The sequence below is a fragment of the Bos indicus x Bos taurus genome, chromosome 28 (assembly GCF_003369695.1).
Source record: "Bos indicus x Bos taurus breed Angus x Brahman F1 hybrid chromosome 28, Bos_hybrid_MaternalHap_v2.0, whole genome shotgun sequence".
Lineage (NCBI taxonomy): Eukaryota > Metazoa > Chordata > Mammalia > Artiodactyla > Bovidae > Bos > Bos indicus x Bos taurus.
The window spans coordinates 41,716,673-41,743,369 of NC_040103.1; the positions used below are offsets into that span (position 1 = coordinate 41,716,673).

At 40.9% G+C, this 26,697-nt stretch overlaps 1 protein-coding gene and 1 long non-coding RNA gene across 8 annotated transcripts in view; one reads left to right on the plus strand and one right to left on the minus strand.

The window, feature by feature from the left end:
- SHLD2 (shieldin complex subunit 2) overlaps nt 1-26,697 on the plus strand; it is a 114,358-nt gene that overhangs the window by 56,011 nt on the left and 31,650 nt on the right. For 5 of the 7 annotated variants that reach the window (XM_027530881.1, XM_027530883.1, XM_027530886.1 and 2 more), the window contains 2 exons: nt 22,217-23,752; nt 26,191-26,298. In XM_027530881.1, coding sequence (XP_027386682.1) covers nt 22,222-23,752; nt 26,191-26,298 — 1,639 coding nt within the window. In that variant the 5' untranslated portion in view covers nt 22,217-22,221. The remainder of the gene's footprint in view (nt 1-22,216; nt 23,753-26,190; nt 26,299-26,697) is intronic. The other 2 variants (XM_027530885.1, XM_027530887.1) reach the window with 1 other exon arrangement.
- On the minus strand, nt 21,314-22,006 carry LOC113885497. Its single transcript, XR_003509228.1, has 2 exons — nt 21,578-22,006; nt 21,314-21,497 (listed from the first exon to the last, which is right to left on the minus strand). It is a non-coding gene; the product is annotated as an uncharacterized LOC113885497 (long non-coding RNA).

Genomic DNA, 26,697 nt, shown 5'->3' on the forward strand with positions numbered 1-26,697 from the left:
CAATGGACATGAGTTTGAACAAGCTCTAGGAGTTGGTGATGGACAGGGAAGCCTGGCATGCTGCAGTCCATGGGGTCGCAAAGAGTCAGACATGACTGAGCGACTGAACTGAACTGACTTCATATGATTCAGTGGCAGTGTTCAGGCGTGGATTCTGGCTCCACAGTTATGCAAAGTCCAGAGAAGCCGTGTGGCATAGTGGGTAAGATCTTAGGCTCTGCAGTTTGATTTCCTGCATTCCAGACTTGGCCCCACTGGCTGCAAGCCGTGCAACCTGGGGCAAGTTCCTTTAACTCCTGTAAACCTGTTTTCTGAGGGGGCAATAGGATAAGAAGGAAAATCAATTAGGTTATTGCGAATAATCCAAATGCTCATTTGAACAAGGGCAGGAGCAGAAGGTGGAGAAAAGTGGTCAAGTTCTGAATGAATTTTAAAGGTAGGACTGAAAGGATTTGATGACACATTGAAAGAATGAGAAAAAGAGAGCAGGCAGTGAGAACACCGAAGTTTTTGACTTGAGGAATTGGGAGAGTGGAGTTGGCATTTACTGAGATGAATATAGACATTTTACAAAGGAATGTCAGGGCTGAAGTTGCAAAGTGTTTTTGTTGTCGTTATTTCTTGATTTTGTTGGGTTTTTCATCTTTTTTCAGTGGTGGGTGGAGGTGAGAGCAAACACGGGTTTTGTCAGGCAGCCCCCTGGGACACAGGTTACGCTTGGGGCCTTTATTACTAATCATTATGGTTGAGTCCTTTTGCTCTCACATGCTGTAGGGGACAAGGGAATGAAATGTGATATTTTAGATTTCATCCTTTGACTTTGCTTAGGAAGAGTGATTCTTGGATAAGTTGACATCTTGCTGTCTGAGATGTTTTCTAGGAAGAGTGGATCCAAAAGGTATTATACCATTGTCTTCAGACTCACTACTTAGAAACTGAAGCTAGATTCTTTAGTTGTCAAACAAGTTAATTCTGTTTTCTACTTCATTTAATTCTTATCTCTGTTGTGTGATTCTTAAATGCATATTATACTTTTTAGATACAATTCAACCTTATTTCTATTAGTATTTTATTTTTAAAACCTTTTGTGGGGGTGGGGGTGGGTTGGTTTTCTTTTTTTGGCTGCCCAATGAGGCATGTGGATTCAGGATCTTAGTTCATCAGCCAAGGATTCAACCTGTTCTCCCTGCAGTTAAAGCTCGGAATCCTAACCACTGGACCACTGGGGAATTCCCTCCTTAAAAACTTTTTACAGGGAAACAGAACAGAGTGTTTCTCTCTCTCTCTTAAGTCCTTCCTAACTATTGTTTTAATGTTTTTGATAAAATGTATTAGCAGGCACACTCTTCACTAATAGGACATTTATTTGTCACGCGAGTGTATGTCACGGCACCATAGATGTCACGCGAGTGTATGTTCCTCGGTTCTTTGTCTCGTCACAACAAAGATTTGGAGCGATGGATATTAAAGTCCTTGGCGCATCACAGCTCTCGGGTCTTGGACAAACCGTGTTACAGCTCTTAGGCAAATCAGTGTTACAGCTCCATTTTATTTAGAAGATAGCAGGAGAATCCAAGACTCGAAGAGAAGAGAGTGGAGGAGTGCGTGGGGAGGGAGAAAGAGAGAGAGAGAGAGAAAGAGAGAGAGAGAGTGCGCGCATGCACGCGGGAGAGAGAGTCCGAGAGAAAGCGCTTTGGCTCCTCCTTTTATATGTTTTTTCCCTCCACCTGGGCCTGCCCTATGCAAATCGGGCTTAGCCAGGAGTGCTGTTTGTTCTGCCTGAAGTCTTCACTCTGGTCATCGGACCTTCCTTTGACCTTCCTTGTCTTTTAGCCACCGCCATTTTGTATTCCTTTTCCCTATTCTACCCACCTAACATATTCATGTATTTATATGGTTCTTAACTAGAACACTATGTAATTTATTTCTAAACGGAAACATTTTTAAGAGTGAGGAGGGAAACTGATGGAATCGGACTCCAGGATAGCTGTGCTTAAACTAGGACTGTCCTGGGCAGACCAGCATGTCTGGTTACCCTGTTCTTAAGGTAGGAGAACAGCTAGAATAAGGGTCATTTTCTGTTTAAATACTTACTGGGAGGAGGCAAATGCCTGGAACAGGGGCTGGGAGGGAGAAATGCCCACTGCATTGCAAGCAGGTCTAAGAGGCTCACCATCCTGCACTAATCTTAGGGTATCTCAGGTGGTGATAAGAGCATAATTACAAATCTCTCACTTGAAAAACCAAAGGCTGTTGCAAAGGAAATGAGAGCTTATGCAAAAAGGTTTAAGAAATCAATTGTCTGCTTAAAGATTTAATAGTTATTATTTTAGATACAAGAATGAGTAATACCTTTTTTAAAAAATAAGCTTTTATTATTTACTTCGGATTGTTCTGGGTCTCCGTTGCTGCATGGACTCTCCAGTTGCAGTGAGTGGAGGCTGCTCTCCAGTTGCGGTACGAGGCTTCTTATTGCGGTGGCTTCTCTTGTTGCAGAGCACGGGCTGTAGGGCACACAGGCTTCTACGGTTGCTGCGTGTGGGCTCAGGAGTTACAGCTTCCAGGCTCTAGAGTGGAGGCACCATAGTTGTGGCACGCGGGCTTAGCTGCTCAGGGGTGTGTGGGATCTTCCCAGAGGAGGGGTCCAATCCATGTCTCCTGCACTGGCAGGTGAATTCTGTACCCCTGAGCCACCAGGGAAGCCCCGAGAATGAGTATTTGCTTTAAACTTCAACTGATTTTGGTTTTGAGGGACAAATAGTGTATCTTACAACCTTTCATAGGTGACATGAAATGTCATGAAACTTTCTATCATTTTAAGTAGGAAACTCAGATACTAGCATTTAGTAATTATTGGTTATTTGTAGTAGTAGAGACCCCTTCATCGATTACAGCCTTGTCCTGGTGAAGAAGGGGCTTGCATAACTCAATGAAGCTATGAGCCATGCTATGCTGGGCCACCCAAGATGGATGGATCATAGTGGAGGGTTCTGACAATGTGGTCCACTGGAGGAGGGGATGGCAAACCACTCCAGTGTTCTTGCTGTGGGAACCCCATGAACAGGATGAAAAGGCAAGAAGATATGGCAATGGAAGGTGAGCCACACAGGTTGGAAGGCGTTCAGTATGGTGCTGGGGAAGAGTGAGGGCAATTACTAACAGCTCCAGAAAGAATGAAGTGGCTGGGCCAAAGTGAAAGTGACGCTCAGTTGTGGATGTGTCTGGTGGTGAAAGTAAAGTCTGATGCTGAAAAGAACAATATTGCATAGGAACCTGGAATGTTACATCTATGAATCAAAGTAAATTGGATGAGGTCAAGCAGGAGATGGCAAGAGTGAACATCGACATCTTAGAAATTAGTGAACTGAAATGGATGGGAATGGGCAGATTTAATTCAGGCGACCATTATATCTACTACTGTGGGCAAGAAACCCTTAGAAGAAATGGAGCAGCCCTCATAGTCAATGAAAGAGTCCAAAATGCGGTCTCAAAAATGACAGAATGATCTCAGTTTGTTTCCAAGGCAAACCATTCAACATCACAGTAATCCAAGACTATGCCCCAACCACTGATGTTGAAGAAGCTGAAGTTGACCAGTTCTATGAAGACCTACAAGATCTTCTAGAACCAACACCCCCCCCCCCCAAAAAAAAAAAGTCTTTTTCATTATAGGTGATTGGAATGCAAAAGTAGGATGCCGGGGTCCAGCCCCGGTGGATCCAGGGAATTCGAAGCGGGGACGGTGTCTGCGATAAGGAAACTTCAGCTTATTTAAATGTAATTAAAGATATTAAGAGTGGTTAAGTAAGGATAGCTCAGTGAGGAAATTCAGTGGAGAAGAGGCTGAATAATTCAGCCAGAAGGTGAGAGAAAGAACGACATGGGGAGACCAAGTTTCGGTGAACAACGCCCACACTTTATTTTCCAAAGTAGTTTTTATACCTTAAGTTATGCATAGAGGATAATGGGGGAAGGGGTAGAGTCATGCAGTAAGCCAGGCTTTCTTCCTGCAAACTTATCATATGCAAAAATTTAGGTGATTTGCATCATCTTCTAGCCCAGAGGCCTGTTAACATTTTAAGACCCTTTCTTCAGAAAACTTAATTTTCTCTAAAGGTGATTAGTCAAGTGCCACCCTCCAAAAGCATTAGATAAAGTTGCATTCCTACAGAGCAAAGGTGTGGTGGGCTATAATAAGTAAAAGAATTAACTCAAGGTTCCAAGGTTACAAACATTAAAGCTACTACTTACACCAATTATATTAATCAATACACTGCCAGGGACACAGCAGGTAAGGGATATGGAGACTTAGCAGCAAACATTGGCCCAACAGTGAAAAACCCTTCACCAATACAATTTCTAATCAATCTTTTAACTGCTCAAAGGACTCTGTATTTAGACAGTTTAGAACATCTCATGCCTCTCACAGTTGGGAGGCTCTGAGTGGTCACATGTGGCCGGAAAAACCTATTCAGGCAGGCTAGAGGACTTCCAAAGGAGTTTGTAGGTTGAAACACTATCACACCCAGGAACTTTATTAACTGGAGCTATAAGTTAACTCTTTTTTCAGAGAGAGGTAGTGGGGGACAGCCCCCCCATAAAGTCAGAGGTGTAGGTGAGAGCACAAAGCAGAAAGTAGGCAGACTCTGGTTTTGGGGGTAGATGCTCGAGAATTTCCAGGGAGACTCCTCAGGCTCGATCCCACCTTTGCGTATGCCGAGACTCCCTCCTCATGACCTTTGCCATGGGCGGAGCTCCTGCTCCCAGCAGTAGGAAGTCCAGAGATACCTGGAGTAACAGGGAAGTTTGGCATTGGAGTATGAAATGAAGCCGGGCAAAGGCTGACAGAGTTTTGTTGAGAGAACACACTGGACATAGCAGACACCCTTTTCCAACAACACAAGGGGCAACTCTATAGTTTGTCAATACTGAAATCAGATTGACTATATTCTTTGCAGCCAAAGATGGAGAAGCTCTATACAGTCAGCAAAAACAAGATTGGGAGCTGACTGTGGCTCAGGTCATGAGCTCCTTATTGCAAAATTCAGGCTGAAATTGAAGAATAGTAGGGAAAAACACAGGTATGACCTAAATCACACCCCTTATATGATCATACAGGGGAAGTGACAAATAGATTCAAGGGAATAGATCTGATAGACAGGGTGCCTGAAGAACTATGGACAGAGGTTCGTAACATTGTACAGGAGGCAGTGACCAAAACCATCGCAAAGAAAAAGAAATGCAAGAAGGGAAGGTTGCTGTCTGAGGAGGCTTTACAAATAGCTGAGCAAAGAAGAGCAGCAAAAAGCAAGGGAGAAAAGGAAAGATAAAAAAAAATATATATATATATAAAAAAAAAAAAAGAAAAGGAAAGATATACCCAACTGAATGCAGAGTTCCAGAGAATAGCAAGGAGAGATAAGAAAGCCTTCCTCAGGGATCAATGCAAAGAAATATAAGAAAACAATAGAATGGGAAAGTCTAGAGATCTCTTCAAGAAAATTAGAGATACCAAGGGAACATTTCATGTAAAGAGGGCACAATAAAGGACAGAAATGGTGTGGACCTAACAGAAGCAGAAAATATTAAGAGGTGGCAAGAACACAGAAGAACTGTACAAGAAAGATCTTCATGACCCAGATAGCTACGATGGGTATGATCACTCTGGAGTGTGATCACATCCTAAAGTGTGAAGTCAGGAGGAACTTAGGAAGCATTGCTTGCATGCTAAATCGCTTCAGTGGTTTCCGACTCTTTCCAACCCTATGGACTGTAGCCCACCAGGCTCCTCTGTCCATGGGATTCTCCAAGCAAGAATACTGGAGTAGGTTGTCATGCCCTCCTCCAGGGAACCTTCCCAACCCAGGGATCGAACCCACATCTCTTATGTCTCCTGCATTGGCAGGCTGATTCTTTACCACTGGCACCACATGGAAAGCGCCTAGGAAGCGTTACTACATACAAAGCTAGTGGAGGTGATGGAGTTCCAGCTGAGCCATTTTAAATCCAGAAAGATGATGCTGTTAAAGCACTGCACTCAATATGCCAGCAAATTTGGAAACTATGGCAGTGGCCACAGGACTAGAAAAGGTCAGTTTTCATTCCAGTCCCAAAGAAGAGCAGTGCCAAAGAATTTTTCATCTCCTGGACAATAGAGCTCATTTTGCATGCTAGTAAGATTATGCTCAGAATCCTTCAAGGTAGGCTTCAGCAGTACATGAAAGAGTAATCGTGAAATTCTGAGCTGGATGAATCACAAGCTGGAATCAAGACTGCCTGGAGAAATAGCAGTAGATATGCAGATGATACCACTCTAATGGCAGAAAGTGAAAAGGAACTAAAGAGCCTCTTGATGAGGGTGAAAGAAGACAGTGAAAAAGCTGGCTTAAACCTCAACATTCAAAATACTAAGATCATGACATCTGTCCCATCACTTCATGGCAAAGGGAAAGGGAAAAAGTGGAAACAGTGACAGATTTTATTTTCTTGGGCTCCAAAATCACTCTGGGTGGTGACTGCAGCCACGAAATGAAAAGCTGCTTGCTCCTTGGAAGAAGAGCTGGTGGTGGTGGTTTAGTCGCTAAGCTGCATCTGACTCTTGAGACCCCATGGACTGTAACCCTGCCAGACTCCTCTGTCCATGGGATTCTCCAGGTAAGAATACTGGAGTGGGTTGCCATTTCCTTCTCCAGGGGATCTTCCTGACCCAGGAATCAAACCCGGGTCTCCTGCATTGCAGGCAGATTCTTTACTGACTAAGCTACGAGGGAAGCAGAGCTATGACAAACCTAAACAGCATATTAGAAAGCAGTGACATCACTTTGCTGACAAAGATCCATATAGTCAAAGCTACGGTTTTTCCAGTAGTTATGTACGGATATGAGAGTTGGACCATAAAGAAGGCTGAACACCAAAGATTTGATTCTTTTGAATTATGTTGCTGGAGAAGATTCTTGAGAGTCCCTTGGACTGCAAGGAGATCAAACCAGTCAATCTTATAGGAAATCAACCCTGAATATTCATTGGAATGACTGATGTTGAAGCTCCAATACTTTGGACACCTGATGGGAAGAGCTGACTCTTTGGAAAAGACCCTCATGCGGGGAAAGATTGAAGGCAAAAGGAGAAGAGGGCGGCCAAGGATGAGATTGTTAGAGAGCATCAGTGAACTCAGTGGACATGACTTTGAGCAAACTCCGGGAGATAGTGAAGGACAGGGAAGCCTGGCATGCTGCAGTCCGTGGGGTCACAGAAGTTCAGACAGGATTTAGGGACTGAATGACAACAGCAAAGAGTAAAGAGTTCAGCATGAATGTACATAGTATGTGGGTTGCTAGTGCTCAGTTATTTCTTAGCACGGTGTCTTAAGATAAGTTCAGTTGATTGACTGGAGTTAAAGAACAGAAGAATTATTTATTTTTTAGCACCCCTGTATCAGTCACTCTGGAGAACACATAGAAACTGTAACAATTGTTTCTAACTTCAGGATAAATAGTAGTAAACTGAATACTGTTTTTTAAAAAACAAATTAAAATCTTTCCATATATAATCTTTGTTAGTCTCCTTGTTTTATGTATCAGTATATTTAGGAAAAGTTTTTGTAATAATGACTTTAAGTGCCTATATAGTTTGCCTTTGTATGGATGTGCCATAATTTATTTATCAAACCTCAGTCAATGAACGTTTTCCTCGCTTTTCTAACATTTTACATGGTGCTGCTCTGAACATCCTTGTAGCTGAATCTGTTAAGCGTGTGCACAATGTTTTCCCCTTCAGGTTAAATCCCTCTAAGTGATGCTGAACAGGGCCCCATGGGACTCCTGGGCACAGAGGTCTTTTTGTCCCCTGTTTCTTAGAGGGCTTCCCAGGTGGCACTAGTGGTAAAGAATCTGCCAGCAGAACAGGAGACCCAGGTTCTCTGCCTGGGTTGAGAAGATCCCCTGGAGAAGGGAGTGGCAACCCACTCCAGTATTCTTGCCTGGAGAATCCCATGGACAGAGGAGCCTGGTGAACTACAATATAGTCCATGGGATCTCAAAGAGTCAGACACGACTGAGTGACTAACACTTTCAGTTTTCTTATGGGCAAAGTTCCACCCTCCATGATCTTCTCTCAGTTCCAAATGGCTGAACAGTTGCTAATCAAAGGAGGAACAGCAGTGAAACCACGTGAGGCAAGATTAAGGGACCAGAGAGGCTCATCAAGATTGGAGGCTAGGTCACCTAAGACCTTGCAAAGACCGTAATCTTGTCAGCAACCCCACCCTTTTGAAACTTTGCAGAAGAAAGAATAGACTGTTACTACCAGACCACCTGATCTGCCTCTTGAGAAATTTGTATGCAGGTCAGGAAGCAACAGTTAGAACTGGACATGGAACAACAAACTTGTTCCAAATAGGAAAAGGAGTACGTCAAGGCTGTATATTGTCACCCTGCTTATTTAACTTCTATGCAGAGTACATCATGAGAAACGCTGGGCTGGAAGAAACACAAGCTGGAATCAAGATTTCCGGGAGAAATATCAATAACCTCAGATATGCAGATGACACCACCCTTATGGCAGAAAGTGAAGAGGAACTCAAAAGCTTCTTGATGAAGGTGAAAGTGGAGAGTGAAAAAGTTGGCTTAAAGCTCAACATTCAGAAAACGAAGATCATGGCATCCGGTCCCATCACCTCTTGAGGAATAGATGGGGAAACAGTGGAAACAGTGTCAGACTTTATTTTTGTGGGCTCCAAAATCACTGCAGATGGTGACTGCAGCCATGAAATTAAAAGACACTTACTCCTTGGAAGGAAAGTTATGACCAACCTAGATAGCATATTCAAAAGCAGAGACATTACTTTGCCAACAAAGGTCCGTCTAGTCAAGGCTATGGTTTTTCCTGTGGTCATGTATGGATGTGAGAGTTGGACTGTGAAGAAGGCTGAGCGCCGAAGAATTGATGCTTTTGAAGTGTGGTGTTGGAGAAGACTCTTGAGAGTCCCTTGGACTGCAAGGAGATCCAACCAGTCCATTCTGAAGGAGATCAGCCCTGGGATTTCTTTGGAAGGAATGATGCTAAAGCTGAAACTCCAGTACTTTGGCCACCTCATGCAAAGAGTTGACTCATTGGAAAAGACTCTGATGCTGGGAGGGATTGGGGGCAAGAGGAGAAGGGGACGACAGAGGATGAGATGGCTGGATGGCATCACTGACTCTATGGACATGAGTCTGGGTGAACTCTGGGAGTTGGTAATGGACAGGGAGGCCTGGCGTGCTACGATTCATGGGGTCGCAAAGAATCGGACATGACTGAGTGACTGATCTGATCTGATCTGATCTGACCCGACTGCATAAGCTTTCCATACTCACCAGAGAGAAGGGGCACAGTTCCTGAGGCACTAGCCTACTGTGTTCCCCCTTTGCCTGGCAACGTAATAAAGCCACTCTTTCCTGGGCTTCCCTGGTGGCTCAGAGGTTAAAGCGTCTGCCTCTAATGCGGGAGACCCGGGTTCGATCCCTGGGTTGGGAAGATCCCCTGGAGATGGAAATGGTAACCCACTCCAGTACTCTTGCCTGGAGAATCCCATAGACAGAGGAGCCTGGTAGGCTACAGTCCACGGGGTTGCAAAGAGTCGGACACGACTGAGCGACTTCACCTCACCACCTTTCCTTCTTCTCCATAGCTGTCTCCGTATTTCTGTTTGGCAGTGGTGTACAGAGAGCCAGGATTTTGGCAACAGAAGTATAATTATGGGGTCAGAGGGGTACAGAATTTTAAGACTTTGAACATACATTGCCATATTCCCCTCCAGAAAAGACTTTATCAGTATGTTATTTTGCTACACCCTTGTAACTCTTTCATGAATGTTTGCTTGTTTCATAGCTAGAAGTGTTTTCTTATTAATTTATAATTTTTTATTTAATTTTATTAGAAGAATGAATGTTTTCTTTGTTTTTAACCATGCCTTTTTTTCTGTGATATAAACCTGGTTATTTTCTTAACCCATTTTTCCATTCCTTTGTGTGTCTGTTCTTTCATACTCGTCATATATTAAGGATTTTAATCCAAATGTAATTTAGAATTCACTATTTTTTCAGTTTGGAAATAATTGCTGCTGCTGCTGCTGCTGCAAAGTCGCTTCAGTCGTGTCCGACTCTGTGCAACCCCATAGACGGCAGCCCACCAGGCTCTCCCGTCCCTGGGATTCTCAAGACAAGAACACTGGAGTGGGTTGCCATTTCCTTCTCCAATGCATGAAAGTGAAAAGTGAAAGTGAAGTCGTGTCTGACTCTTATCGACCCCATGGACTGCAGCCTACCAGGCTCCTCCATCCATGGGATTTTCCAGGCAAGAGTACTGGAGTGGGGTGCCATTGCCTTCTCTGTGGAAATAATTAAGGAAATGCAAATGAAACACCACTGAAGTACCTTTGTACCCTCACTAGTAATTTCACTAGTATAATTACTTATTAATACGCTAACAAATTTGTGGTGAGATGGAACTCGTGGCCATTGTTTGGGGCTTTATAAACTGTCCAGTTCTTTTGCACACAGTGAGACAGTATTAAGAACTATAACAATGTATGTCATCTTTGACCCAGTAATCACATATCTGGGCATTTATCACAAGAAAATAATTGAAAAGTAATTGAGAATAATTGAAAAATAATTAAATTTCTCAAATTATTTATTGTGGAAATGGCTGTAATAGTGAAGTTAGAAACAAATGAGTGAAGTAGAGAGTAATGGTGAACTAAATTAGGTTCATCAAGAAGACATTAAGTTAGCATTAAAAATGATTAGGAAGTTATAGGTTGACATAAAAGAGAGTAGCCTTACATGGATTAAAGGAAAATACACAGTTATATCAATTTTATGGTTATAACTGTGTAAAAATACAGGTTGTATTTTTTATAAAAAAAGCAAAGCCCTAAAACACAGTGGTTTGGTTTTTCCATGTCACTAAGCATGTATGTGTAGAGTTTCCAGTGTTTAACTTAGTTCGTTGAATAAGTACTCTTGTGCCCATCTCACAGCAATAATGTAAGAAAGGGATTGATGTTATTCTCATTTGATAGATAAGGAAGCAATTATCACTGGACATATAAAGAAATGTATTTTTTTGTTAGGGGTATTTTCAACTGTATACAGAAATATAAAGAATATATCATGTAGCCTCAGCCATTTCAAGTTGCAGAGTATGGTTTTAACCCAAATCTATCTTCCTGTAAAAACCACGCTTTTAACGATTACAGTCCTGCGCTACCTCTTCTTCTTTCATTTGACACTTCTGAGTAGCTTTCTGATGCTTGTATTTTTGGTAAAACAGCCATGGAAAGGCATTATAACGGTGAGTTTGTAAGTTGATGGTGAGATGGAGAAAGCACTCCCTTTTAACTGCTTATGTTTTGTAACAAGCCTTTCTGGTTGTAGTGTGCTACAGAGACAAACTCACTGATACGGTTCATCCTGTTTTATAAATCTTTGACCCATTCATTAGACTCTGACCACTCTAAAGATAAAACACTATGGTTGCATTGGTCTTTCTGACTGAAATGGCCTTCTGCCGATTGAGAAATGTGTAATTATTAACTGTGGTAATGGATATGTACTTGCAGGTTTCATCTGGTATCTTAATGAGCTTTAACCCTCAGAGTCCACCCAGGCATTATCCAAGAATCATTGAAATGTATCAGTGTTCACAACTTAACTCTTCAGTCCATGTATATTTGCTCTGATAAATACTTTTGTTTCCCTCTACCCTCACTACATCCCATCCCACTGTTCACAGACTCCAACTCCTATAAATCAAAGGAGTTAGTAGCTACAGCCTTAGCTGTAAAGACATTTCTTTGAAAAAAAAAATTACTCTTTTGCATTAACAGGACCATACTTTCTAGTCAGTTTTTTGTTTTTGTTTTTTTGATAGGGGAAGTAGGGGTCCCACACGTACAGGGGTATATATTTAGACAAATAAGCGGAGGCATACTAAATAATTGTTATGTAGAAATAACCTTGTGTTTTATAGAGTTTTAATCTGCTTTGGACCTGTTTTGTACCGAGAGGTCTTGTCTGAACTCTCAGGACTGCTCTGTGTCACCCCTGTGTGCTTCAGTGACTTCCCCTGCTTAGAGGGCAAGGACAGCTCTGAATCTGGGAATCTGCAGCCTGTGGCCTCATAACCTTCAGCCCTACCAAACTTGAATCCATGGACTGTGTAATCTAGTCTGGATACAGAGTCAGTCAGTCAGATTTTCCCTTCAAGAAAGAGACTAAATAGAACATTGCTCGAAGTATAGTTGATGTACAATCTATATGTTTCATGTGTACAACTTAGCAGTTCATAATTTTTAAAGGTTATGTTCCATTTATAGTCATTAAAAAGTACCGGCTCTATTCCCTGTGTTATATCCTGTGGCTTACTTATTTATCTTATACTGCTATCTTGCCCTCTCCCTTCCCACTCGCTGCTGGTAACCACTTGTTTGTTTTCTGCATCTGTTGAGTCTGTTTCTTTTTCGTTACATTCATTAGTATGTTTAGTTTTTAGATTCCACATATAAGTTACATCATATAATATTTGTCTTTCTCTGACTTCACTTGGCATAATATCCTCCAGGTCCATCATGTTGTTTCAAATAGCAGACTTTTTTTTAAATGGCTGAGTAGTATCCTATTGTGTATATAATATATACCATGTGTTCTTTATACATGCATGTGTTGATGGACACTAAGCTTGCTTCCATATCTTGGCTATAGTAAATAATGCTGCTTTGCGCATTGGGGTGCAGGTATCTTTTTGAATTATTTTTTTGTTTTTTAGGTATATGTCCAGGAGTGGAATTGCTGGGTTGTGTGGTAGTTCTCTTTTTAGGTTTCTGAGAAACCTCCATAAGAACATTGCATTTTTTAAAAAATCTACTGTGCTAGTATCATGATACTAGAAATATAAGTCTGCTGTTGGGGAGAATGGTTGGTTCAATATAGACTAGTAAAGCATGATTGGATATTTAGTATTAAAATGAATGCAGTTGGCTGGAATTCTGCACTGCTGTAGGGAATGAAAAGATGAGATGGCCCAAGGAAAAAGAGAAAGAAAAATCACAGAGGTAGAAGAATTATTTAGGAAAGAGTAGTGTTCTAGAAGTTAAGGAAAGACTTTCACAATTGGAGTGGTGAAGTACTGTGGATACTTTATGACAATTTGTACTTCACTGTTGTCTTAACAGAGATAGGAAATAGAAGTCAGGTTGCAGGACATTTAGGGAGGGTCTGGAGGCAGTGAGTGCCTCGCGCCCTGTAAAGGTTTTGGAGATCACGTATAGCTGGTCTGTCCCGTGAATAACACAGCTGAGGCTGCTTTACTGGCCCCTGTTTTGGGGTGGGGAGGAGGGATGTCTTAGGACTATATTGTACTACTTTTTTATGAATATTATTTAAATACGGTTTCAAAATTTTGTCACTAACCATAGTCCAGTGAGTCTATGAAAAATGCAGGTAATGGACAGTCGTACTTCGGTTGAGTTGCGCCAGGCTTCTCCCTCTTAGGGACACCCTGCATGTATTTCTGTGATAGTTCAGTATCTCAATTTTACAATTGTCAATTTAGCTCTCCCATTAAAATATAAGCTCCTTAAAGCTCTTTGTTATTGTTGAATTCCCAGTACTTGGCATGATGCCTGACACCTACTACTGTTTATTAAGTGAATAAATGAATAGCTCAGTAGTTTTCTGTGGTTTTGATGATCTCACAAAATCAAAAAAGTAGAATGTTTCAGAAAAGAGGCATTGATAACCAATTTCAAATGGCAGTAAGATGACGGTTAAAAACTCATCTTTGGATTTGGCTGTTAGGGGTCATTGGTTTACATAGTAAAAAGTGTTACACAAAATGATTGACTTAAGAGCCATATTTAAGTGGATTGAAGAATAAATTGGAAGTGAGAACAAAGAAACAATATGGAAGCTTTTTTTTAATTTTATTTTTAATTGAAGGATAATTGCTTTACAGAATTTTGTTGTTTTCTGTCAAACCTCAACATGAATTAGCCATAGGTATAATTAGTTGAAGCTAACGGGAAGAAACTGTTGGAGACAAACCCAAAGATTCGAGAGAGGGAAGTTCATTCGCATAGTAATTTTATGTTTTGATTTGAAGATATCTAAGTGTTTCTGCACAGAACTATACAAAAAAGATCTTCACAACCCAGATAATCACAATGGTATAATCACTCACCAAGAGCCAGACATCCTGGAATGTGAGTCAAGTGGACCCTAGGAAGCATCACTACGAACAAAACTAGTGGAGGTGATGGAATTCCAGTTGAGCGATTTCAAATCCTGAAAGATGATGCTGTGAAAGTGCTCCACTCAGTATGCCAGCAAATTTGGAAAACTCAGCAGTGGCCACAGGACTGGAAAAGGTCTGTTTTCATTCCAATCCCAAAGAAAGGCAATGCCAAAGAATGCTCAAAGTACTGCACAATTGCACTCATCTCACACACTAGCAAAGTAATACTCAAGATTCTCCAAGCCAGACTTCAACAGTACATGAACTGTGAACTTCCAGATGTTCAAACTGGATTTAGAAAAGGCAGAGGAACCAGAGATCAGATTGCCAACATCCACTGGATCATTGAAAAAGCAATAGAGTTCCAGAAAAACATCTACTTCTGCTTTATTGATTGTGCTAAAGCCTTTGACTGTGTGGATCATAACAAACTGTGGAAAATTCTTCAAGAGATGGGAATACTAGACCACCTGACCTGCCTCCTGAGAAATCTGTATGCAGGTCAAGAAGCAACAGTTGAACTGGACATGGAACACCAGACTGGTTCCAAATCTGGAAAGGAGTATGTCAAGGCTGTATATTGTCACCCTGCTTATTTAACATATATGCAGAGTACATCATGAGAAATGCTGGACTGGATGAAGTGCAGGCTGGAATCAAGATTACTGGGAGAAATATCAATAACCTCAGATATGCAGATGACACCACCCTTATGGCAGAAAGTGAAGAACTAGAGAGCCTCGTGATGAAAGTGAAAGAGGAGAGTGAAAAAATTGGCTTAAAACTTAACATTCAGAAAACTAAGATCATGGCATCCGGTCCCATCACTTCTTGGCAATTAGATGGGGAAACAATGGAAACAGTGACAGACTTTATTTTTTTGGGCTCCAAAATCACTGCAGATGGTGACTGCAGCCATGAAATTAAAAGATGCTTACTCCTTGCAAGAAAAGTTATGACCAACCTAGACAGCATATTAAAAAGCAGAGATATTATTTTGGCAACAAAGGTCTGTCTAGTCAAAGCTATGGTTTTTCCAGTAGTCATGTATGGATGTGAGAGTTGGACTAGAAAGAAAGCTGAGGGCCAAAGAATGGATGCTTTTGAACTGTGGTGTTGGAGAAGACTCTTGAGAGTCCCTTGGGCTGCAAGGAGATCCAACCAGTCCATCCTAAGGGAAATCAGTCCTGAATATTCATTGGAAGGACTGCTGCTGAAGCTGAAACTCCAGTACTTTGGCCACCTGATGTGAAGAGCTGACTCATTTGAAAAGACTCTGATGCTGGGAAAGATTGAAGGCAGGAGGAGAAGGGGACGACAGAGGATGAGATGGTTGGGTGGCATCACTGACTCAGTGGGTGTGAGTTTGAGTAAAGTCTGGGAGTTGGTGATGGACAGGGAAGCCTGGCATGCTGCAGTCCATGGGGTCGCAAAGAGTCGGACACGACTGAGCGACTGAACTAAACTGAACTGAAGTATTTCTACCTACGTTTCTGGATAATACATTCCTCCCTCTTCCACTTGGTTTTGATGTCAGTGTATCATTTGAGTGTTTTTTGCTGTGCTATTTGGAGCCCCCTAGTGACCAATTTAGTAGTGATATATAAATTTTTAAAAAGTGTATTGTCAGTCGCTCAGTCATGTTTGATTCTTTGGGACCTGTAGCCTGCCAGTCTCCTCTGTCCATGGGATATTCTCGGCAAGAATACAGGAGTGGATGGCCATTTCCTTCTCGAGGGGATCCTCCCAACCCAAGGATCGAACCCAGGTCTCCCATATTACAGCAGGTTCTTTACTGTCTGAACCACCAGGGAAGCCCAATATATAAAAAATAAACCATCAATTAGATCTAATATATCAATTATTTTTTATTCAGATTATTATTTCTCTGAGGATTAAATGAGGTTGGTATATGTGGTTATAGTACTTAATGATACTTAGCCCTCTTTGTTTTGTTACAGGTCAACACACCTAAACTTACTGTAATTTTGTTTCCTTAGTAATAATTCACTATTATAAGACTGTTTGAAAATAGCAGTATATCTTTGTTTTAACTGGTAATAAGTTAAAAGTTGCCATCATTGTTGTCAACTCTCATTCAGCAATATTAGATTTAGATCCATTGTTGTATTGGAACATCATGTCCAGTTTGAAGGTTGTGAAAGAAAAGCCAGGATTACCAAACAAAAATAGATCTATTATAAAAGTAATAACCATTCATTATTCATTACAATAAAACTTTAAAAATATAGACGTCTTTGAAAAATCATCTTTAATCTTGCTTCTCAGTTTTTCTTTCTAGGGTTTTTTTTTAAGTTATAAAATATCTCTGAACAATACAAGGAATATATTTACCTAGTTAAGAAAATCAGCACGGTTAGTACAGTTGACGCCCTTCATGTGTACTCTACCTATCACATCCCCATTCCTCCTTCCTGAAGGTAACCCGAATCCTGGATTTTGTGTTTTAATCTCAGACATATTTTAAAATTCCACATGTTGGTATCATACGTTGTCTATTCTTCAGATCCCTTCTTTCATTTAGAATCATGTTTGTAAGACGCATCCATGTTGATATGTGACTTGTGTTCGTTTATTTTTCTTCCATATAGCGGTCATTCTCTGAATATCCCACGACTTCTCTCCTCTTCATGGATTTTTAGGTTCTAAATTTTTTTTTATAAAGTCCCCCATGATCATTCTTGCACACGTATTCTTGTGTGGATACGTGCAAGAGTTCTCCAGAGCAGAAACTTGGAAGTGGCGTTATTTGGTGGTGTGGTATGAGCATCCTCACCTTCACCAGATTGTTAGTCAGAGCTGCGTAAGAGTTCCCCAACCTTGGGTATGATTAGACTGCTTAAATCTTTTCCAAGTTTGAAAAAATATTTCTTAAAAACAACAACAAAAAAGAAGGCTTGTATTATAGGATATTTAAAAGAGGTCCAAAGTAGAGTGATTAGAGACGTGTTCCATCCACCTGCCTGGACATATGGCCCGTCTTGTTTAATCTGTAACCTCGTCCCCTCTCCCCTCCTGGTGTTCTAAGGAAATTAAGAAATGTCACACCATTTTACATGCAAACACTCATTTTGCATCTCTGGCACATAGCCTTTCATATGTAGCCTCAGTAATATGATCCCACTAAAAAAACCCCAGTAATCCCTTCATGTTATAAAATACCAAAGTTTCCGTTTTTCCAGTTGCCTTATATTTTTACACTGTGCCTTCAAATCAAAATCTAAATAAGGTCCACACTTTGTAATTGGTTTCAATCTACAGATTCCCTGCGCTGTCCCTCCTCACATCTACCTGGTGATATTAGTAGTAATTAATGGCTATTGCCTAGAAAATCCACTGACTCGCTAGGAGTTGTGAGATGGTGCTAGTCTATCTTTTGGTTGTTGTTTATTAGCAGAATATCACTGTAAAGAGAGATTTCCTCTCATCATATCTTTGGCCATCTTGAGATTCTCCTAGTAAAGAAAAACAGGGTAAAATGTTTTCCTTTTATTCACCAACTTTTGAAACAGTCACAGTATCCTCTGAAGGTGATCATGAGTGAGTTTTTTTAGTTATTTGTATGAGTTCATGGATATTAGCATGTCAGATTTGTTCCAATCCATCTTGGTGGTCATCCTGACTGATGTTCAGATTGCCCAGTTTTGGCAGTGGGAGCCTCTTTAAGTTGGCTCGTCAGTTCTTTTGACAGTCCTACTAGTCTTCGATTGTTCTCTTGTGTGATGAGATGTTTCAGGTTCATCTTGTATATTTCCTGCCCCCAAATCTAGAATCAGCCATTTCTCTAAGGAGCCTTGGTGGTGTAGCCACACTCTGCCTATCACATACCAAAATGCCAGTCTCTTAGAAGGAAAGGAACTGTTTATTAGATAGTTTAGGCACAGTGAGTCATTCTTATCAAGGAATAGTGGGAACCCTCCTGAAATCAAAATGCACAAATGCCTGCCAAGGGTGCACATTGCAAGCAGGGCTTTTTAAGGATGGTAGTCGCAGGCTTCAGAGAAGGCAGTGGCACCCCACTCCAGTACTCTTGCTTGGAAAATCCCATGGCCGGAGGAGCCTGGTGGGCTGCAGTCCATGGGGTCGCTAGGAGTCGGACACGACTGAGCGACTTCACTTTATTTTTTCACTTTCATGCATTGGAGAAGGAAATGGCAACCCACTCCAGTGTTCTTGCCTAGAGAATCCCAGGGATGGGGGAGCCTGGTGGGCTGCCGTCTGTGGGGTTGCACAGAGTCGGACACCACTGAAGCGACTTAGCAGCAGCAGCAGCAGCAGTCTCAGGCTTGGTATGTTAGCTCTTTTCCACATAGGTGCCTATTAGGGATACCACATCCTCCTGATTCTCATCCCACCTCACCATACGCTCTTTCTCAGTCTCCTTCGCTAGCTTTTACTCATCTCCTCAACTTCTTGCTCAGGGGCCCAGTACTTGTATCTCAAGTACAATGTTGATAAGAATGTTGGATAAGGAGTCAGGAATTCAGAAGAGAGACTGATGGAGATAAACATCTGGTGGTCATTAGTGATGGAGATATACATCTGGTAGTCATTAGTCATTATATCAGATGTACATCTGGTAATCATTAGTGATGGAGGTATACATCTGTTAGTTATTAGAAGGTATTCAGATCCTGAGACTGAATGACAATTACCTAGGGAGTGAGTCCAGAGAGAGACCCAAGTACTGGGCCGCTGAGCGAGAAGCTGAGGAGACGAGGAGGAGGCAGCAAAGGAGACTGAGAAGGAGCATATGGTGAGGTGGTGTGAGCTGGGATGAGAATCAGGAGGCTGTGGTATTCCTAAAGCCAGATAAAAGGAAGAAAGGGGTGATCAGTGCTGACAGTCTAAGCTGAAAATGGGGAGTTGACCAATTCCAATATGGAGGTTATTGGAGACCTTGAAATATGCTGTTTCAGTGGAGTGTTTTGGACCAATGCTTGATAGGAGTGGATTTAAGAGAAAATGGGGTAAGAGGAATATAGACAGTTCTTTCAAGGAATTTTGCTGTAGAGGGGAGCAGAAAAGCGGTACAATAAGTGGGGGAGTAGAGAAGCTGAGGATTAACAGCATGAGGAGTAGTCACAACATGTTTGTATGTTGATGGAGATGCTCCTGTAAAGGAAGAAAAATAAAGATGTAGGAGAGAAATGGAGAATTGTTGAAGCCTGGGTAGGAAAGAGGTTATTAGATCTAATGTCTAAGTGAGGAAGAGATGGCCTTAGAAACACAAACAATTTATTCATAGTAATAACGTGGGCAAAGCATATGGGTCTGTAGGTGTGTTGCTGACAACTTGTAAATGATCATCAGCTGCACAAGGATGGGGGAGATGCTGAGCTTTAAAGAGTATAAAGGAGTTATCTTGGAAAATGAATGGACACGGAAAGATAAGATTTCTGGGTACCACCTTGAAGTTAGTAGTAATGATCTTAAAACAAGACTAGTTTTCATTGGGTACAGTTGTAGAGTAGGTGTGATTGAACCAGGGTTTGAGTTTAGCTGGAGAGGAGAGTAGCAGAATTAAAGAAGTATGGTAGTGAGTGATTATAATGACCCTGGAATCTAAGCATTTTAAGGAGGAAAGTGAAGAATGAGGCTATAAAAATGAATTACGATCATTGTGTTCAACATAGATCCCACGTGGTCAAAGAGCTGTTGTAGTTGTCCATTTAGAGGGAGTAAGTCAAAGATAGGAGAAAGTAGTCAGCGAGTTAAAGCTTAAATTGAAATTAAGGAAATGTATAGTGAGGTTGCTTAGTCGTGTCCGACTTTTTGCGATCCCACGGACTGTAGGCTACCAGGCTCCTCCATCCATGGGATTTTCCAGGCAAGAGTACTGGAGTGGATTGCCATTTCCTTCTCCAGGGGATCTTCCCAACCCCGGGATCGAACCCGGGTCTTTCTCATTGTAGGCAGACACTTTACGGTCTGAGCCACTGTGGCGCTTTTAAGGAAATGTATAGTTATTGTTAGTGGTAGGGCATATGATTATGAGAATGAATAACTGAGGTAGGGTGGAGAATAAAATCAGTAGAGCAGAAGAGGACAAGGAACCAAGAGGCCAGGGTATTAGCAGGAACACCCACACCAACAGTGAAATCACAAGAATTATAATCAGATAGGTTATTAGATTAGGAAGAGGTGACCATGAGCAAATCAAGGAATGATGAGAGTGCCTGGGGACTGTAGCTGCGGTTTCCTGTATACTGCCATACTTCCATACAGACTTTCATGATTTGAAAGCTTCTTACCTTCTTACAAAGGACCCTGTACTCTGATCAGAAGTCCTCAATCATACCCCGTCTTTCATAACCCTGCCTTTTCAGCTGCTTATTCTTTTGTGTAGACGCTTACAGCCATGGACTTGCCTTCCATGGGAGCGCTGTTCCCCAGTAGACTTGTGTTACCTATTTCTAGCTTACCATATGTATTACATTATTTTTAAACTGCTAGTTTACATTCACTCTTTTTTTCTCCTTTTTGTTTTTTTTAAAACCAGACTGACAGTTCCCTTAGGCCAAGGACCTTATTTGTCAATAGCACTATAAAAAATTTATCAGCAAACTCTAGGAATGATACTTTTGGAAAGTCAGTTACTATCAAGTCAGTAGTGGTATGATTCTCTATTTTTATCCCACTAAATATGATGCTTACTTAGATTTACTTATAGCAAGTGCCCACAGTTAATGAAAAAATATTGAAATTATAATGAGTTTCTTTTGTCTGTATATTACAAAATGGCTGTTCTTAATCTGTTTGCATTTTAGAGAAGGTTAGAAATACAGAAGCAGGGCTTCCCTGCTGACTCAATAGTGAAGAATCAGCCTGCCAACACAGGAGACACGGGTTCGATCCCTGCTCCAGGAACATCCCATGTGCCGCAGAGCAACTAAACCTGCGTCCCACAACTTCTGAGCCCATGCTCTGCAACAAGAGAAGCCACCGCAGTGAGAAGCCTGCGCACCACAACTACAGAAAAGCCTGTGCAGAAACAAGAAACAGCACAGCCAAAAAATAAACAAATAAAATTATTTTTAAAAAATACAGAAGCGGTTATTGATTGTGCTTATAGATTGAAGATAGGTAATATAGTCACTTGTACATTTTGAAAAGAGCCTTGGTTTTTTATTTTCTCTTTACTGGTTCAAGCCTCTATTTTGGGATTTTGAAATTGAGTTCACAGTTGCAGGAAGAAGGCCCTAAAAAGAAAACAAGGGATTTAAAGGTGACTATAATACAGCTACACAAGTGCTGTTTATTCCCTTCTTTACTAACTTACCGTTTAAATGGTGCAAGTTTTGGGACTCCCCTGTCAGTCCAGTGGTTAAGACTCTGCACTCCCAAGGCAGGGGACATGGGTTTGATCCCTGGAACTAAGACCCTACATGCTTCACTGAGCAGCCAAAAGAAAAAGAAAGAGTGCAAGTTTTTACAATACCAGAAGTGAACATACCAAGAGTTGACGCATTTGTTTTAGTATGCTTAATTTTATTTTCCTTAAAGAGAGTCTTTATGTGAGTATTTTTTGTGCATATTTTGATTTCTCCTTATGATTGCTTATATATTTGTTATTTTTATAATTGATTAAGAATATAAATCACCTTTATTAATTATGTTTTTGATTTATATTACATTTGTTGCTTCAGTCGTGTCCGACTCTGTGCAACCCCAGCAACGGCAGCCCACCAGGCTCCCCGTCCCTGGGATTCTCTAGACAAGAACACTGGAGTGGGTTGCATTTCCTTCTCCAGTGCCTGCATGCATGCTAAGTCGCTTCAGTCATGTCTGACTCTGTGCGACCCTATGGTCAGCAGCCCACCATGCTCCTCTGTCCAGGCTATTATAAGTTAATTTCAATATATAAAAATTTCTGACAAATGCTTATTTTAGATTTTTCTTTTTCTTTGTTTTTTTTCAGAAACTATGAGTGGAGGATCTCAAGTTCACATTTTTTGGGGTGCTCCAGTCAGTCCACTGGAAATGACAGTCTCACAGGAACCAACTTCTGTAGCGTCCACTGCTGAGACCTGGAAAGAAATTCAGGTTTTGTACAATCACCATTCCTTATACCTGAAGGATGAAAAATGCAGGCACAAAAATCTTGAGGACTGTCAGGCCCTGGAACCTCTGGGCCTTCCAGATCTTCCTCATGGTCATTTTCCAGCAAACTCTATGAACAGATCTGTTCACATGAAAGATGACACCACACATCGCATTTCTGAAGCACAAACTGTAAAGTCCCAGAAGGCTTACCCCTTGGGAATGAGTGACAGAACCAGCTCCAGTGAGCAAGTACGTGGATTTAAGGGAGGCGTTCAGCATTTTACTGAAGAAGAAAAGTATCAAAAGCTTTCCAGTGAACTTAAGAAAACCAGAAACGAACAGCATGATCAATCAAACATGTGTGGTCAAAACATTCCAAAAAATCCCTTTCATTTAGCTCATAAGTGTGCAGCTATATTGGATGCGGTCTGTGGTGCTGAGCAGACTAACACGCCAGAAGCCATCAAAATAAACAGTGCACCAGCAGAGCATCATGAAATACAGAACCAGTGTCTGGAGTTCTTTCTCGCTAACACAGGAGACAAACCAAGGCCTGAAGGAACAGTAGGGAAGGCGTCAGGTGTTAAAATATCCACTGACACTGAATTTCTTAGTATAATGACCTCCAGCCAGGTTGCTTTTTTAGCTCAAAGGAAATATAAAGGGCAGAAGTCTATAAATAAAGGGACCATAAACATGGAGATTGAACCAGAGGCAAATTATGGGGAAATCAGAATAACTGAGGACAATTTGATTCAGTCCAAAGATGATTCTGCAGGAGGAAATGAAGATGGACAGAACCAAGCCTGTTCCCTTGAACTTTTTAGTCCTGTTTGTCCTGAAACAAAAAGTAGCCACACTCTCTTGAACACTGATAAAGATCTTGAAGAAAATATAGGATCTCAAGGACTTTTCAATTGTGATGATAAGTTTCAACCAAATGAGATACTCATTGAGTCATGTAACTCAGGAATACTGTGTTCTCAACTAAATACCTTCTGCAAAAGTTCTGGTAAGAGAAGTTGGACCTCTGAAGATAAATCAGGCCATCCTCAGGCTCTATCTGAAGTCCCCCATGTAGCTAAGAAAATTAAATTGTTTTCTAATGAGAGAGATCATACTGTAACAGTGGACCGGAGGAACATGTTTGGATTTAAGGGCATTAAAAAAACCTCATTAATAAAAAACTGTGATTCTGAACATCAGAAATACAATTGCTTAGTCATGGTGTTATCTCCATGTCACATGAAAGAAATAAATATAAAATCTGGACCAAATTCTGGCTCTAAAGTGCCTTTAGCAACAATTGTGGTAACTGACCAATCAGAAATTAAGAAGAAGGTGTTTCTGTGGAGGACTGCAGCATTCTGGGCACTTACTGTGTTTCTGGGAGATATAATTTTACTCACAGGTAAGGTCATCGTGGTAAATATCTTTTTATTTTACAAAGCTGTTGTCTTTTTCCCCCTCCCACTTTAAGCCTTTAAGGATTCTTTCCTTACCATTTGCTACTTAGGGTTCCAGCGTGATAGAGTCCCTTAGAGCATCTGTGTTGGTCTCCTCATCCCTGCATTGCCATTTCTGGGTGTTTGTCTGTCCTTCTTTGTTCTGTCCCTCCTTCTCTTTGAGAAGTCTTCTCTGGTTTCTCCTCCTTTCATTCACTGTGCTAGCATCCACGTTGTGCCTCATCGGGCTCTTTCTTTGTTTTCTTACAATTTTATTTATGTATGTCTTATTTGTAACCCTTTTCTGTAGCTGTGTTAACAGGATAATATTTCTACTATTCCATCCCTAGTAAAGCTGTGCATACTACATTCTTACTGAGGCAACATGGAATTTCTACTGCATTTTTAAATTATTAAAATTACCAAAGACCCTTGAACTGCATGGGCCCCTTTATATGTGTGTGTTTTTCAGTAGTGAACACTGCAGTGCTCCACCATTCCTGCTTGGTTGAATCCATGGATGTAGAAGAACAAGAGGTTCAGACTCTTGAGAGTCCCTTGGACTGCAAGGAGGTCCAACCAGTCTATCCTAAATGAGATCAGTCCTGGGTGTTCATTGGAAGGACTGATGTTTTCCTAGTTAGGTAGTGAGATTACATTTACAGAGAAATGTATGAGTGAAATCCCACTTAAATTAATAGCATCCGGTTGCAGATGATTATATCTCTATTGGATATCTCATACTACCTACTGATATCCACCCAAAAGTGAACAATTCTGTATAACAGATGGATTCCAGATCAGCTTCCATTCCGCAATGGATATTTTTCTACTATACTTTAGCAATAGAGTGAAAAGATGCTGTAAATATGGTCTATATAGTCTCTAAGGAGACTAGTGACTAGAGTTAAAAGAGAAGACCTGGGACTTAACTGGGAAACCAGTGTATAATGAACAAATAGAAAACTGTATCAGTGAATGGAGCAAGAAAGCGGGGGCAAGGGCTGAATTCTAACTCCCCTCCATCCTGTCACCAGTGTTTAACATTTTACCAGTCTGAACATAGGTTTTACAATATGGTTTTCTGAAAGTTCTCCTTGAAATTTCTTGTTTGTTCCTTTCTGAAGAGCAGGCATCCTGAATGTCAGATCTTGAAAAGCCTTGAATGCTGTGTTGGTTGTTCCTGGCCAGGCCATGGGTAGCCACTGAGAGTTTTTTTAATCAAGTCAGTAGATCACATTAATGTTCTTGATAAGTCATTCATTAGCATCATGGGACATGGATTGGAGATAGGAAGGGTACCTGCTTGGAGAGAGAAGAATGTTTGATGCAAAACAGTGGCGGTGGCAGGGCTGCGGGCAGATTCAAGAGGCGGAGTCAACAGTGGGGTTGGAGACAAAGATGGGAAAGGAGAGGCAGAAGTTCAGGATGGTGTCATGTTCCAGTTGACCTGGCTAGCAGCATGGTGCCAACAAATGAGGTGGGGCATACAAGAAGAAAAGCAGATTCGAGCAAGGCTGAGTTTGGGGAGCTAATCGGATATCCAGTCAGGAGTGTCAGTTAGGCAGTTGTGGATACGTGGGTAAATGGGTTTGAAGCTGAGGAGAGGATCTGGGATATAAACTTGGAAGTAATTACTTGTAATTATGCGTCCTTGTTTTTCTTTGATTATGTTGCTGCCGTTAGAATATCTTCATACCTCTAACATTCTATATGCACTGATGACATCCTGCTGGGATGGATCTGTCTCTGTCTTTAACTTAATTTTTGTTCTGCCTAGAATTGTTTCTCCCAGGTGGTATGTTTAGTTTCACTAACTGTTTCTTCTCTTTCCATCTTACATCATGCAGCTCTGTTTTTCCTGGGAAGTGTTCCTTACCTTCAGAGTGTTTCATTTTTAACGTCTATAGGAGATAATTATCATTCAGTTTAGGGAAAAATAATCAAAGTTCTTTAAGGATGCCTTATATTATATTTATATATGGCTTATAGCAGAGGAAATAAATGCATACCAAATATGTTTTACTCTTCTAGGAACTACTGCTTTGGAACCCTGCTTTGCTTCCTGACCCTAAATGATTTAATTTATCAGAAATATATATTATATCTTTGCCTTAAGTGAACAAAACCATTAAAATTTTCTCTATGGAGCAAAGCTTCCATATTGATACTACTTGAATATACAGAAGCAATTTTGTTATTTTACCTACATACAGACATTCATAGTTTCAGAGATCAAATTTGCTAGTTTATCATTTTGTGCCTTTAGGGAGATCATTTCCCCTATTTGGATTTCAGTTACCTGGCATGTGAGAGGCATGCATGGTATTTTACTATGATGAGTACATTAACCCCAGTGTGAGGGAATTTTTAGCATGATCAGAACTTTTTTCCCCCTTTGTAGATGTCACTATCCATGAGGATCATTGGGTTGGTGAGACAGTCCTGCAATCAACATTTACCAGTCAGTTATTAAATCTTGGGAGTTATTCATCTGTCCAGCCCGAAGAATGTAAGACACATTTTAAATTTAAATATAATAATTTCTTAGTATTCAAAGTATATACATACACATATTGAGAAAAAGTAGCGTTAAAATGGCAATGTTACAAAATGTTTTCTAAATGGTTAGCTGAAAGGTATTGGTTTATTTTCAGTAAGAATGAAAATAGAGTTTATAAAAATCAACTTGTACTGTATAAATCATATTTAAAGAAATATTGGGGTTCATGATTTGTTTTCTTTTTCTTAGAGTCAATATTGTCATGATTCTTGACCTTTTAGGGAGTCATAGACCTCTTTGAGAAGCTATGTGCCATTTCTTAAGAAAAATAGACTTAAGTAGGGAGATGTAAAATTTTGCATATCATCCCAAGTGATTCCATGGACCTCTGAAGTTCTTCCATGGCAT